General features: G+C 36.2%; 2 protein-coding genes across 2 annotated transcripts; both read left to right on the forward strand.

The window, feature by feature from the left end:
- Positions 1 to 1,798: 1,798 nt before the first annotated feature.
- Ppa (F-box and leucine rich repeat protein partner of paired) lies at positions 1,799 to 3,962 on the forward strand. Its single transcript, XM_088047743.1, has one exon. It carries the CDS (start codon positions 1,799 to 1,801, stop codon positions 3,149 to 3,151), a length of 1,353 nt encoding a protein of 450 aa, XP_087903869.1. The 3' UTR covers positions 3,152 to 3,962.
- A 1,852-nt stretch (positions 3,963 to 5,814) lies between these two features.
- On the forward strand, positions 5,815 to 14,229 carry LOC148181548 (uncharacterized). The gene is made up of 2 exons (XM_088049640.1): positions 5,815 to 5,876; positions 13,673 to 14,229. Exon 2 carries the CDS (start codon positions 13,751 to 13,753, stop codon positions 14,093 to 14,095), a length of 345 nt encoding a protein of 114 aa, XP_087905766.1. The 5' UTR covers positions 5,815 to 5,876; positions 13,673 to 13,750; the 3' UTR covers positions 14,096 to 14,229.
- Positions 14,230 to 15,106: the final 877 nt, after the last annotated feature.

Below are 15,106 nucleotides of genomic sequence, written 5' to 3' on the forward strand. Positions count from 1 at the left end.
TCTTTCTGTCAGGTGGAATATTTCTTCATTTTAATCAAAATAACACGCCTATGGTCTGAAAGTGCGCAATTTCACGAAGGCTGCAGGACATAAAAGTAGCCCTCTAAAATGTAGGACACTGAATTAAAAACCCTCTCTTTTATTAGCATTCAAGGGGGGAATTCTAAAGAAAAAAATCTTCAACGCAGCAAACTGTGAATTGTGGTTCCCTGTGCATTTTTTTTGGTTTTATAACAGAAACATAATCATAATTTAAAAAATGGTTTTGTAGGAGCTGCCTCCCTCTACCGCATCTCTCTGCAGTTGATACAGAACTCTGCAAAATCAACAGTACAGCGATTGGAGCGACATCTCCAATCAACTCTTTTAAAACTGCTCAAATAGATTTCTTTATCAAAATCTTTATCTTTTTCCTAGTAGAGGGCGCTAAGATCGTTTTAAGGAATTTATTTTTATCGAGATAGAAAATTTGGGGAACCGCTAAATTATTGAAATAAAAATTTCTTAAGGGAAGATCTTTTTTTAGTCAAAGTTTAGTTAAAATACATTAAACACGAAAATCCGTTATTTAGGATTTTTTTTTCAGTTTTGAAATATTTTTTCCAAATTTGGAGCGCGTCTCATATGACACATTTTAAACAATTCCATCACTTTTTATTTATAACGTTATTTGTTAATCAAGAATCATTAGATCACGGTATTTATACACAATTATTCAGTTTATTGCTTCACAATTTATAAGTTTTATTGTACTTCAATTTTTGTTGAAATTCAATTCATTAAAAAAATGTTTGCGGATGGAAACTACTTCAAATTTAATTGCCGTATTTTCACAATTTTTAATCGGAGGTAAATTGATTGGTCATTTATAGATTCCTGCTGCAGGTATTCTACTTTTAAGGCGTACATAGCAGCGTCATTTTTGCTTTGCATTTTTGCACATATGGGACTTTGTGGCTTTTTTAAGTCCGTGCAGTACTTTCAATTTTAATTTACCTGACACGTATTTAGCGCTGAAAACAAATTAGCTGTTTTTATAGCTGGCCACATGTAAATGTGCACTTCTGAGATATTTATATTTATATTTTTAAAACAAAAAGTATTTCGAGTTTGCAGAAAACGCCGAAGGAAAAACAGAGTTTCATTCAACTCTATCCTCTTGAATTTTCAAGAGAATAGCTCCGTTCCTGCGAATGTACTTCCATCTCTTTTTCTCCAATACAAATCAATATTTACATTTCAACATTGCTGTTTTATTTGTTTTGTAAAAAGTTTGTATTTGAAAAACAAACTAAAAACAATACCTTTGGAGCAATGTTTACAAAAGGCAGTTCCTTCGAGTTGAAAACATGAACTAAAGAAAAATCGCGCATTGTTTGGTTGGAATTGGATTTGATTTTTCGTGTCTCGCCATGGGGTTGGTGATTTGGGTTTTTTGGGTAGAAAAAAAGTGTATTTTTTCGTTTTGTTGGATGGTTGTCGAGTGCGTGTGCCTACATGTAAGCCGAATTTCGATGTGTCTGAAAAATAGAAGGCAGCTCCCACCGTCCCCTGAAAACCGCCCCCATGGAAGAGGGGGCAAGTAGCCTCGTGAAACTTAAAAATGCCGCCGTGAGCAACCGAATCGATACGACGTTGGCACATCACGTGGTGCGCACTTCGACCAATAGCAAGAAAAGGCAGACAACCTCACCATACGAACGCTACACTCGCCAGTTTGAAATGAGCCGTCGCAGAAGTAAGTGTGTGCAAGTGTCGTCGCCGAAACGCACGTAATGTGCAAATAGTGGTTTCAACTATGATGGAGGACCCGACCCAAGTTATGTTCACCGAGTTACCAGTTCCTCTATTGTCGACGGCGGCGCTCCTTCGTCATCACCATCACAGGTACCAGCCGTACCAGCGGCTGCACCAACCCCAACATTTCCACAGCCCCGTCCAAGACCTCCACGCGCTGCAAAGGCCCCACGAAGAAGAGGACCGCGACCATGGCAAGACGCACATCTCGTGTCTTTATCCGGAGATCTTGGCCATCATCTTCGGGTACTTGGACGTGCGGGATAAGGGCCGCGTGGCGCAGGTGTGCACCGCGTGGCGCGACGCCGCCTACCACAAGTCGGTGTGGCGCGGTGTGGAAGCCAAGCTGCACCTCCGACGCGCCAACCCGTCGCTCTTCGCGTCGCTGGTCAAGCGCGGCATCAAGAGAGTGCAGGTGTTATCTCTGCGGAAGTCGCTGCGCGACGTCGTGCAAGGTATTCCCAACCTGGAGGCGCTCAACCTCAGCGGTTGTTACAACGTGGGGGACGTGGGGATCGCGCACGCCTTCGTGGCGGACGCGCCTTTCCTCTCCGAACTCAACCTATCCTTATGCAAACAAGTCACCGACACCTCTCTGGCGAGGATTGCGCAGTGTCTCAAGAATCTGGAAGTCCTAGAGCTGGGAGGGTGCTGTCACGTGACGAACTCGGGCCTCGTCTCCATAGCGTGGGGACTGAAAAAGCTGAAAAGACTGAATCTGCGGTCGTGCTGGCAAGTCGGCGACGAGGGTATCAAGCAGCTGGCGTCCGGCAACCGCTCCCTCGAGTACCTGGGGCTGCAAGACTGCCAAAAACTGTCGGACGAAGCGCTTAAACACGCCACCGGACTCACATCCCTCAAATCCATCAACCTCAGCTTCTGTGTGAGCATCACGGACAGCGGCCTCAAGTACCTAGCCAAAATGAGCAATTTGCGCGAGTTGAATTTGCGTTCGTGTGATAACATCTCCGATACGGGAATGGCGTATCTGGCCGAGGGCGGCTCCAGGATATCCTCGTTAGACGTGTCGTTTTGTGACAAAATTGCCGATCAAGCTCTAGTGCACATTTCCCAAGGACTTTTCAATTTAAGAAGTTTATCGTTAAGTGCGTGTCAAATTTCGGACGAGGGACTGAGTAAAATCGCGAATACTCTTCACGACATGGAAACCCTCAACATCGGACAGTGCAGCAGGATAACAGACAAAGGACTAACGACCATCGCGGAATCTTTGTTGCGACTAAAATGCATAGACTTGTATGGTTGCACCGGAATTACCACAGAAGGACTCCAAAAAATTATGAATTTACCACAACTCATTGTCCTCAACTTGGGTCTGTTTCATGTTAGGTGAAACGTGTTAGTCTGATAACTTTGTCCTCCAAAGGAATTTTTGCTTGAATCGAGACGAAATTTCTTCTAGTATTAAACGTTAATATTTTCTCTTCGAACATGACCAAACATTCCGAAATCTTGAAGGCAAGCTGACTTCCGGCGGATGGCTCTTATAAGCTGTGATAGAATAAAAACGAATGACGTAAAGTTCGACTAAAGTGAAATTACCTGTAAGCATGATTATTGTTATTAATCATTGAGAACTGATTTTAAGTAAGCGTATTCGTAGCACACAAGCCTTTTTCATTAATTTCGATTAATACATAACCGATTTTATTTATTCGCTCAGCACAAGGCACCACAAAACCCAACATCGCTAAATAAACATACCAAAGGAAACTAATTATTTTTCGTAACGTTTTACACTTCTTGATAACATCGAATACTTTTCTTACGAGGCGATTCCTCTTTGTTTTGAAAAATGTGATAGCGTTTACACAATCATTTTGCTAACGTGTTTTTAATGTTATTTTCAAAGACTTTGTTAATTATTTGTTTCCATTCAATATGTTTGTTGATTATTACGTTTAATGCAATGTTTTAGGGGTACATTATCGGTCAGTTTCGACATCTTTTTTCTTTATTCGTATTCGTGTTATTTTTTAGTACGAAATTGTGGTGCAAAATGTTTATAGAAAATTGAGCTGTAAAAATGTACAGTGATCATTATAGTATTTGTAAATAAACGTAAAGTTATCAATATTTGTTACTATTACGTTATGTTTTTATAAATTAAACAAATTTAAACTTAATAAAGTTTTTATCAGAAGGCTACGCCATCGTTATTTACATTCCCTGTTAAAAAAAATGCTAATTTACTCAAACAAGAGCCAAAGAAAATCTGATTAAGAGCAATATTTTATCCATAATATTACGTAAACTGCACTTCCAAATCTAGGGATTTTTATTTGACAGCTGAGTATTACTACATTTTATTACCACCAAATTAGATTGCACAATCCCCGACTTATGCAGTTATTTTAGCAATAATCTAAAAAGATTTAAAATAAATATTTATCAGTTTTTAATTCTTAGGCTGTTATGATCCATAACTTCCGAAGAGAGTTGTTTTCAAGCAATTATTTAAAAAATAAAAAAATGTGTCATATTCTCTGATTAATGATGACATTTGAGGTGTAATTACAGGCTCTTAACTGGACAGTAAAACATTACAGTACAAAATTGTGGAAATTACAGAACAATTTGGATATTATCACACCCTCACCACTCAATTGAAGAGGTTTTGATGGTCCGATTTGAAACCGATCAAATAATTTTATATTTTAGAAATATTTAATTTTACTTTCCCCGAATTTTTGAACCAGGATTGATAAAAAATATTGTAAATTCCAAACGAGAAACGCTGGGAAAAGATCACAGAAAACTGGCATTTTTGTCGATTTAATAAAATGTCTTCACTTTCGTTTATAGGTGTAGAGTTGTGACAAAGTTTAATATACAGAGTGAGAGAGAAACCCTGCCAATTGGACCAAAGGCGAATTAATTTTATTACCGCATCATAACGCCTATTAAACAAATTTCACGAGTATTTATTTTAAAGTGAGTCGGTTATTTACTATTTCAGGTAATTGGAGACTACATTCACGCACTTTTCTAACGCAGGAAGTGACTGAATTATTTATAAATTCACCTTCATTGTGCAGGTCACTGGCTATACAATGTATGGACTACCTACCACGTATGTAAACGTACTTATTTAAGAATCCATTATTCTGGGCTGCAACCCATAATATGTAGGAAATATAAAATTTTAAATTATACACCACAAATGTTAAACCGCCTCTTTCCACGTGTGTAACAAAAACGTTGCATTGGATTTTTTCGCAACGACGAAATTTCCTCGTCGCTCCCAACTGCAATGAGTCACTTTCAAATGCAAAACAATGAAAATATGTGACGTAAATTCATTGTAATATGAACCAATTGCGTGCGCATGTGCTCGAAATGAGAGCTATCTCATCATTTACATAATTAAAAAATTTGCAATGTTAGAAATTCGGTTGGCTAAGACGACCCTGTGCTAAATCAGAAATGGGACTATGGGAACGATTATGAAAAATTTTACTGCGATGACTGGTCGGAAGAGTACAATGCTGATTTGAATACAAATAATTATATTAATAATTTAAGGTGTTCCTTCATGGGGACAAAGTCAGCACTTTATACTTTATTTTTAATAAGAAAGATATGATAAAACGTATCCGGGTTTAAGCGGTGCTTTCTTCTAGTCTTGGCATTTTTAGCCCAGTTATTTATGCAGGTGCTCTGTTTAAAAATAACAACTTAGCCATAACATAGGGCAAAATGTAATACACCGCCGACGATTCAAAATATTTTAAATAACGAGTGTAAGAAAACAAAATATCATATTTCAAACGGAAGCTATTAGATTCAAAGTTGGGAAAAGAAAATTTTGATAATCACACTCGAAGAAGTTGGTAGCAGTGTGGAAAATGTTCGTGAATCAGCTCAAAGCGGTGATAAACTTGTTAAAAATGCAGCATACAAAGTTCAATAATCGATAAGAATGGAATTAATTCAATAACACATGCATTAGCAGAAATTATGTGTTGGAACTGGAATATTTTTCCAGTTGCCAATCTTTTTTCGTTCTTATTGCAGCCTGAATATGATCTACAACGAAAAAACCGTTTTTATTTCCTGTAAGTAATGTCTTTTGCGCTTGTTACCGATTTCCGTGTCTACAAAATTTCGTCAGGAATTTTAATCCCCCGTTGAAAATACCGCAATTCTTGAAATCCAACCTGCTAGGTTTTATTGCTGGACAAGATTTTAAACCTACGAATAACTCAAAATTTAGAGGATTATACAAGTTTCAGGTAGTTTGGCTCTTTGTACCTTGCCGGCAGATTAGGTAAAAATCCATAAGAACTGCCTTCAGTTTCGGTGTGGGTTTTCCACCGTTGCACCGTTCCTTTGTTACAGTAAATCTAAAATTAAAACTGGTGGTGCTTCGGTGTTTTTCGCGCAATTTTTCTGTGTTTATAGTTATGGTAAGTTTTTTCTACGAAATATGGTTTCCACTACGAAATCTTCGTTCTTTGGTTATTTGTTTCTTATAATAAAATACCTGAGTTTTTACCTGCTCAGCGGCGAAATTTGCCCTCAGGATTAGTCTTTCAACCACTATTTTTCACTTTGTGGTTAAAATTACATTACTGCGTTCAGATACATTATCAAGCGTTTGTCTGAAACGATGAAAAATAGGTCTACCTATTATATTTTTCTAATGGTCTTCAAAATTGCTTTCATATTTGTGGTTTTCGAATTTTTAGCAAATGGAAAAAGTTTCAAGCTTTGCAGGTGTATAAACGAATCAAAAATGGAAATTCGAACAGTTTTTTACTTCTACACAAACTTGAAAATATTGCTGTGAAACGTTTTGGTAAATATTTAACCATCCAGTTGAAAAATATGACCTCAGCCAGGAGCCGAATGTTTTTTTAAGTTTGGCTGCACTGTTGTTGGTTGACACTTTAAAATTTCCCTCAAATTGTCAGACAACGTCAACAAAGAAAATTACAAAATATTTACAATTATTTGTCTTAGCAAATTCTTAAGATGCATTTTGAAATTATAATCTTCGAAGTGAGCGAAAGACATGATTTCTTACTATCATTTTTATTTCAGAATGAACGTCAGAAAGATCAAAATTCTAAGTGAAAATAATAAAGCTGTCCATCTGGAATTTATATTTGGAACACGATAATTTTCTAGACACTAGAAAACTCATTTTAAAAATATTTGCACACATTTATCTTTAATTATGTAAATAAATATCAAGAGAGACGATAACGCTTACAATTACACAAAATAATCAATTAATCAAGTAGAATAAAAATGGCATTTAGTAGGTTTTATGTTGTTTTGAGATGTTTAACAAACAGTTTTACGAACGCAATTCAAATTGCAAAACCTGTTTGGACATCAGACGGTGTTTGATTAATCAAATTTTACCCACATGCAAGAAAAAACTGCATCACTCAAAGGTAATATCCGGAAAAACGAGATTTTAAATATTTTCAAAGTTTTATCATTTAATTTAAATTTTTGAAGCTGGGTTAAGAGTTTTGCATTTTTCAGAGGAAGTTCAAAATTGTGGTACATAAGGCATTTGTATAGTGGTAGGGTCTTCCCACACATGGGGGATGAAAATACAGTTCCTTATGAAGATTTGATTATTTATTGTTCAGTTCTTTGATTTTCTAGCTTACGTGGAATAAAATAAAAAGGAACGTAAATGTAAACGAAAAAATTAATTTGTTCTTAATACACTAGATCCATGATAAACAGGTGCTAGGACATTATAATGAGGGCAGGAAATAGTTTATTATCATCGGAAAGCATAGAATTCAAACCTCCATTAGAATCTGTGCATTTTACTAGTAAAAGTCGAAAAGCTTATCTACATATTTTGCTTCTAGTGCAATAAAAAACTAAAATCTTCTTGTATTTTGACTGTTTTGCACTAGTCGAAATGACTTCAAACTTTCTAGAAACTGAAGATTTGACCCATCGATCGGTGGTATTATTGATAAATGAATACAGAATTGGCGTTTTTAATAGAAAGTGCCAATATCCGCGATACATAAATCCAAAATTAATTCACAAAAAGTGGACACAAATAACTTTCTCAAGTTTATGCCTCGTCGAGACAATCGTCTGTAATGTGTAATTTTGAGATTTATAAACTCACAAATATTTGAATCGAACGAAACGAAAACATAAATAGCAGGGATAAAGAACAGAACTGTCTGCTATGAAAAATTAAGCATAAAAAGTTTCGGGCTCTTTAATCTAACACCCGGAATTTGTCAAAAATTTCTTCGCCCATCTTTTCCCTGAACAATTGTGCCACAAAACCCCGGAAAACAGATCTCAACATGTCCACTTTACAAAATATGCCTGAAACTTCCTCTCATCCATCTTTGAAACCCGAGCTCGTCAACAAAATGGTTCTCTTGGAAACCTTCCCAAAAATAAAATACCACTCCAAGAAAAATTCAGCCTCGGCGTCGAAAAACCTGCTTTGAATCAGACGGCTAGTAAAAAGTGCACAAATTTGCGTCGTTTGTTTTTCTGTACTTTTTCGTACGTAAGATGTTAATTAAAAGAATCTCAAAGTATAAAATATACACGCTATCATTTCTTTGTAGCTCGTACGGTTTTCTACCTGGCTTCGGCAAGTTACCTGAATTTTGCCTCTGATCAGTTCGCTCTCTCTCAGATATTATTTGTCTCTTTCCACTCCCTGACACTTGACAAGTTGCTTTTGAAATTTCAGTCTAGGCCTAGCCGATACCGTTCGTTGAATATTGACGCTTCTCCGCTTCGCTCTAAAGGAGATATGCTGGAATCGTGCGGAGCTAGAAACGAAAAATGCGGATGCTTCGGTCTATATTTGCTTAGTTAAGATCATTGGCATGGTTTATCCATTTATTCCAGGGACAAATAAATATAAACGAAGGCATTAAAACTGTTTTCATGAAAAATTTACATAAGGAGTGGCCATGCAACCGAAACTTTCCTCTTTTTTGTTTTTGGAAAATTTTGAATGCCGCGCCTTACTGCTAATCCGAATTTGACTTAAAGTCACTCACTGAGAAGTGAGGTTAATATAACCTAAAGTGGCACCTGTCAGATTGCAAAATTTAAGCCGCGAAATTTGAAATTCTAATTTTGACACCGAAAGAGGAAAAAGGTGATGTTTACTTTATTGAAGCTTCTCATTACTATATTAGGAAAATTGATCGCCGCACATTAAACGAATTTAATTGGTACTACATATACAAACGCCCAAAAAGATCTAAAATGTAGTCTAGTTTATAGTGGGATTTAATAAAATGGTCAGTTATTTTAGCCTTATATTGGCAAGCAGTGTTCCAACGTAAAAAACTCATTTTCCCCAATAAAACAACCTAACAACATATATCAACATAACAGCTCGTTGCTAGTACTGATAAAGCGTCCCATCCGATGTAATTTTGTAATCTGGCGAGTGGCGTCCTATCTTGTGTACTTAAGAATGTATAAACAGCGTCACGCTGGCTCCAGACCTGATAACAGGTTCATTTCAACTGTACTCCACCAAGTTGAAAATATCAGAAATACGAGTATTTAACAGCTAGTTGCATATTTCACCGTAAAATGGCCTCCGATGAACATCACTTCGCCAAAGGCGAAATCTTTGCAAAAAAAGACGACACGGTTCCGCATGCCGGCAACCGTGTCAAGGATCAATTTCCCACTACGAAGCTGACGTTTTCTCTTATCATTTGCAGCAAAACGAACGCCTATAATGCAGCATTTAAATTAACTGAAAGCTTGGCAGAGTCAAAAAACAGCAAGACGTGAAGTTCGTCTATTTCTACCAGAGAAAACCAGAAAAAGCAGAAAGTTATGATAAATTAATAATGTAATTATGGCAATAGAACCGAGTAAATTATCAATTAGGTATATCACAGAACTTTCACACTTATTTGGTGACAATTACGGAGCATTACCGCTAATTTATTCATTAATTTAAAATTGCGCTGAAAACTGAAAATTAGTATCAACCTCCTTTCATATTTAACGAAAAAGTAAGAGCACTTTAATGTGTACCTGGAAAATCTTTACGTAACAAGACTATTGAAAACAAGTTCTGCGCAAGGCAAGGTCATATTATGAATATGATTAATAAATAAAAATACTCTTGGTCTTGGTAACATTTATGGTATTCCGATACCATGGTAAAAATCTCAAGAATAGAGCTCAATTTCGTGTAAATGTCACGTCGGTCATTGTTTTTCTTATCGCTTTGAAATATCTGTATTGCTAAACTTGTTTTTTCTTCATTTATGAATGAAATTTGTAACAATCCGCTCTAAATACCTTTTTACTTATGCTTTGTGATGTAAGGAGACGTCAGTTTTTATTTATACGGTGTATGATGTAAAACTGAACTTTTTTCCTTGGAATTTTAAGATGGCAGCTCTGTTTTTGACAATGACAATTCGTAATAATCATAAACTATCGTTTCAGTTGATTTTAAGTTGAGGCTCTTATAAGTTCAAATTTTGGCACTTTTTGACGTCAATCAAATCTTACGCTTGTATGACATAGCCATAATTGACCAATTAAGTTTTACATTTCTGGTTTGTAAACTCATATACAATATGACCTGAATTCACAGTAATGAGTTAGCTAAAATATGGTAGTTATGACTGAAGATAATTTATTTTCGAATTTCATGCTTGAATGGTGAACACTATCTTAAAAGAAAACTCAATCTTCTTATTAATTTTGTTGACACTTCGTTAATTGCACAGGGTGGCCCAGAACGTTGGTATTCCGTTGCAAAAATTTCCTATTAAGAAGTGCGACGGTTGTAAGGCACCTGTAGATTTGTGGACATATTTAGAAAGTTGAAATTACTAAATGAGGAGTCTCCAAAAATTTGAAAAATGTGAGATTTAAAATATATCTATTCTCATTTAATGTCACTTAAAAAAAACTAATACGACTTATACGCCAATCACGTTTTGAAATTTGAAAATTATTCTCTAAAATGGGGTTGCCGCTGACAAAAATTAGGGTAAAGCTGAACACCAGGACAAAATTTGTGAATTTGAGAAGCTGAGAATTAAACAAAATGTCAACCGTAAAACGTGACAATAATTAACTTCTCTAATACAGGGTCCGGCAACACTTGTGTCCACCCCCAAAATCGTCTTTAATTTTAAAGTTACAATTTTGAAAATTTGGGTACGCTCATAGTTGACAAAGCTCTAGAAGCTGACGCAAAAATTTATTTTTTATCACAGTTTGGTTGGCGTCGCGACGCCTAAGAAGTATAATTTTTAGCAATTTTTGAGTTTTTGCGGAAATATTCGAAAATTCAATTTTTTTTCAACATAACTGTAATAGAAACATCTGAGTTTTTATTTTAAATCTAATGCAAATTGTGTTTAAAATTTGCGAAAAAAACGCTGTTTTATCAAGTTAGTTTTCAAAATTATGACAGCGCAGCGGCAAACTACGTTTACACCAAAATTTCACAAGTCACTTCATTCACTCTTATAAAAGTTAATTTTGATTAACACGGGCATGTTGCACTTTATGGACACCAGAAATCATTAATTAACATTGAAAAAAGCCACAATTTCACCAAGTAAGACTTTTGTTACAATCTAAAGCGAGCCAAAGGATAGATGTCATTTGTGACACAAGATGTTGACAGACCGGTGTAAACGTAGTTCCCAATTTTGACGTAATGAAATTGGAAACTAACTTGATAAAACAGCATTTTTTTCTCAAATTTTGAAGACAATTTGCATAAAATTTAAAATAACAACTGAGATATTTTTAAAACATTTATATTGAAAAAAAATTAAATTAGGGGTTGATATCACAAGACCTCACAATTACCTAAAAATTAGATTTTTAAGGCGTCGCGACGCCAAAACTATGAGTGATAAAAAACAAATTTTTGCGTTAGCTTCTAGAGCTTTGTCAACTGTGAGCGTATGCAAATTTTCAAAATTTTCTCGTTAAAATTAAAGACGATTTTGGGGGTGGACACAAGTGTTGCCGGACCCTGTATAATTTACAAATCTAGAAATATTTTAAATTTAATCTTTAATAACTTGAGAATCCGAATGGATTTGCAAAGTTAAAATCGGTTCGTAGATTTAAAAGGCTGAGAATCTTGTTGTGAACATAATAAAAAAAACTTTCTGTAACAGATTTGCAATAAGCGGCAAATTTAAAATTTAGATTGGTAATGATTTGTACAGTGCGAGCAGTGAATTTCCTCCATAATCCATCCGTCAATTCATAAAAATTCGCGGTAGTCGTCACTTTATTGACATCAATTTTTCTCAAATGGTTTATATAGTTAGAATTTCGTAAAGCCCAGTTTACAGTTTTTTACTGTCAAAAAAACAGAATGGGCGAAATCCACCTGCCGCAACTGTACTATCCACATTTTTTAAATCCTGCAAATCCTGCGAAATATCTGATATAACGCGAGCGTTTACTTTTGATAATAATAATAATTTGTGAAATTAGCAACAAATTGATAAACAGTAGGTAATAAACTTGTTATTGTTGTTTCTAGTTTAGATTGGCAGCTTTTGTTCACCGTCACAACGGTCACTGGTATAAATTTTTACAGTTGCTATTAATAATTTAGCATATTTTTTTTTAAATTATCTTTCTACAAATCAGTAAAACGTTATAAATTATAATAATTTCCAAAACCAAAAAAATATTTCTTCGAGCATTTCAAACCTTCGTTTCACTCTCCAAGTGTTAATATCCCATGAACCAATTATACTACTATATATTGGCCAGGGTTCTTCTGCCTGTAGCATGCCATAGCTGACAGCTGCAACCCAAGTGAAGCACTCAACTTTCGCCTATAACAATCCTCTGCGTAAATCCTCTGTGCAACTGTAGAAGGCACCAGCATGCTATATCTGACCTGAGAAATACTGCATATAAATGAAGAGTGTCCTTTTGTAGCGACTACAAAGGACCACTTCCAAGTCCAAGCAGCAGTCGGCGTGTTAGCCACATCGACGATGAGCCGAGACATTTGAAATTTACCTTTTTAATAAATAACGTTTACATACTTTAAAGATTTGGTACGAATGTTTAAAGCCTGACCCAATTCTGAATGTTTATCATTTATATCCATGTAAATTTTTTGCAACCAGAGAATGACCTATGACAATATTCAATTTACTTTGTAATTGCAACTATGAATGTGTGTAATAAGCTGGTTTAGACTGTTGACATTTATTTAGATCGCTGTGTCACATGTTTTTTAATTACACTCATTTCGAAAAGTTCTATTATCTAATTAGAGTTTGCGGATGTTATTGCAGTTAGTTAAGTAAAAAACGGTTTTTCTGCAGCTGGGCAATGAATAAAGTTGTCTCTCGTTTATCGATTGGTTCGTAAATATTTAAAATGGACCCAATTTTACTGTGATTGATTATTTCAGGATTTTATTGATAAAAGGTGTCTAAGGAGGCTTTGGAATTTGAGGTCGGTTGGCAGCTCTGTGACAGTTCCAGGTTAAATTGACATATAGTTCTAAAATGTACAAAAAAATCCAGAGCCTGCTACTTCAATAAAACCCTATTAGTTCTTGTAAATAATTTGTTGATAACTTCAAATACAGTCATAATTCTGCCATTTCATTGTGTTATAAATGTCAAGCAAGACTATTAACGATATGATGGTAACTTATTAACGCATAACTGGCCATTAGACAATATTATTATTTCAATGCTGCTTTAAAACGCTATTGGTCGATTCTTCTCCGCATACACTGTGTACCGCTCAATTATTCCTGTCCAAATATCCGTTGCCCATAAACCTGCATATTTATAACGAAATTTTCTTGATCCCCGACGAGTATTCAAATTTAAAAATATTTTCGCTACAGGAAAAAAAACCGAACCCACACACACGCAAGCCTTGAAGGGACGAGCAACTCGAACTCTCAGAACAACCGCCCAGCTCGATGGTAAAGTTGAGAAGTGGGTTCGCTGGGTGCAACGCTTCGCTGGCGAACTGGGACATGTCACTGCTGCATTGTGAAGTCGGCCAGACGCGGCCACCAGATACCAGGATATCTTATGAAAATAAAAATGATCACGTGACCTGTGCCGCCAGGCTCCGTTCCGACATTTCATACGTGATAAGGCGGCCGCGAAAAGGCCAGAGAGCGGGCGATAATGGCGACTTGATAAGAGATAAGACTGGACTTATCGCGTTTTTTCGTTGTAGCGGGGAAAGACCTTTTCGGGCGAGTTTATTTCAGAGGTCGGAGGCATTCAAACCAGTATATTATGATATTTTTAATTAAAAATTAAATCGGTTCGGAGGTGGCGGTGGAAGTCTGACAGTAAAAAGAAATCGCGTGTACACACTTTTATCAAGATTGCCTGCGAAATGTGAGCACCCTAATTGAAATCTAGTGTGCTATACAAGCGGGTGTTCCCTTACAAAGGTTTCACTGTAGTTTTTTTATCGTCGGACGGGGGTTTCACTGTACTTCGGGGAAAGTTACGAATTCTTTCTATCGATTAGGGTTAACTATTGTTAACACAGCGGGAATGCCGAGCGGAAATTCCAGGTTACATGTGGTGGTCGTCTGGGAGATGACGAATTTGTTTATTCATACTTTACGTTTTGTTTTTCGCTTTATCTATTACGTCATCAGAATCAATTCCGTTTTTTAGTGCTAAGGACAAGTATGACAAGTTTTATCTACCTTTTGTGATTACCTGAAGATTGATTACTTCAAGCAGCGTTCTTAGAAAGAGAAAGTAAAACGTTACTTCTCTTTATATCACACATACGTGAGATAAAGAGTTACGTCTTAATTTTTCGAGATCATTAATAACCGTCTTTTGCTGAAGACAACAGTGCCAGTGATTGCACTAACTCATTCATGAAGATAAATCGGAAAACCAGTTATTATAAATTTTCTGATTTTGTGACAGGAGCTCCTTGGATTGTGAGGAGTTTTTAGTACAAAATAAAAAAAAAGAAACCAAAGCGGACCTTGAAATTTGAGAGTTCCAACAGTCACAATCGCTCAATGACAGTGCTACCAACATGAAAAAAATGGGCTCACTAGAGGGAATCCCAGATAGAATTCTTAAAACAGAAAAGGAGCTATATCGCTTCGAGGCAACTTTTTGTCCGCCCCTCGTATATGCACACATCCATCCAATTTCGCCCCCAGTATCGCAGCTCTTCGTAAGGCTGCGCCCACTTCGAGCGACGTCGTCAACGAAACCGAAAGCCAGCACAAAATGGAGAAGTAAATCGGCGCGCGCAGTAGCACTAGGTTGCCAACCTTTAGCTCAGT

Source organism: Gnatocerus cornutus, chromosome 1, assembly GCF_029298725.1.
Source record: "Gnatocerus cornutus isolate USDA-ARS CGAHR chromosome 1, icGnaCorn1.1, whole genome shotgun sequence".
In the NCBI taxonomy this organism is placed as follows: domain Eukaryota; kingdom Metazoa; phylum Arthropoda; class Insecta; order Coleoptera; family Tenebrionidae; genus Gnatocerus; species Gnatocerus cornutus.

Excerpts from the sequence above, each read along its gene's own strand:
- Ppa (XM_088047743.1), top strand. The coding sequence starts at position 1,799 with ATGATGGAGGACCCGACCCAAGTTATGTTCACCGAGTTACCAGTTCCT.
- LOC148181548 (XM_088049640.1), top strand. The coding sequence starts at position 13,751 with ATGGTAAAGTTGAGAAGTGGGTTCGCTGGGTGCAACGCTTCGCTGGCG.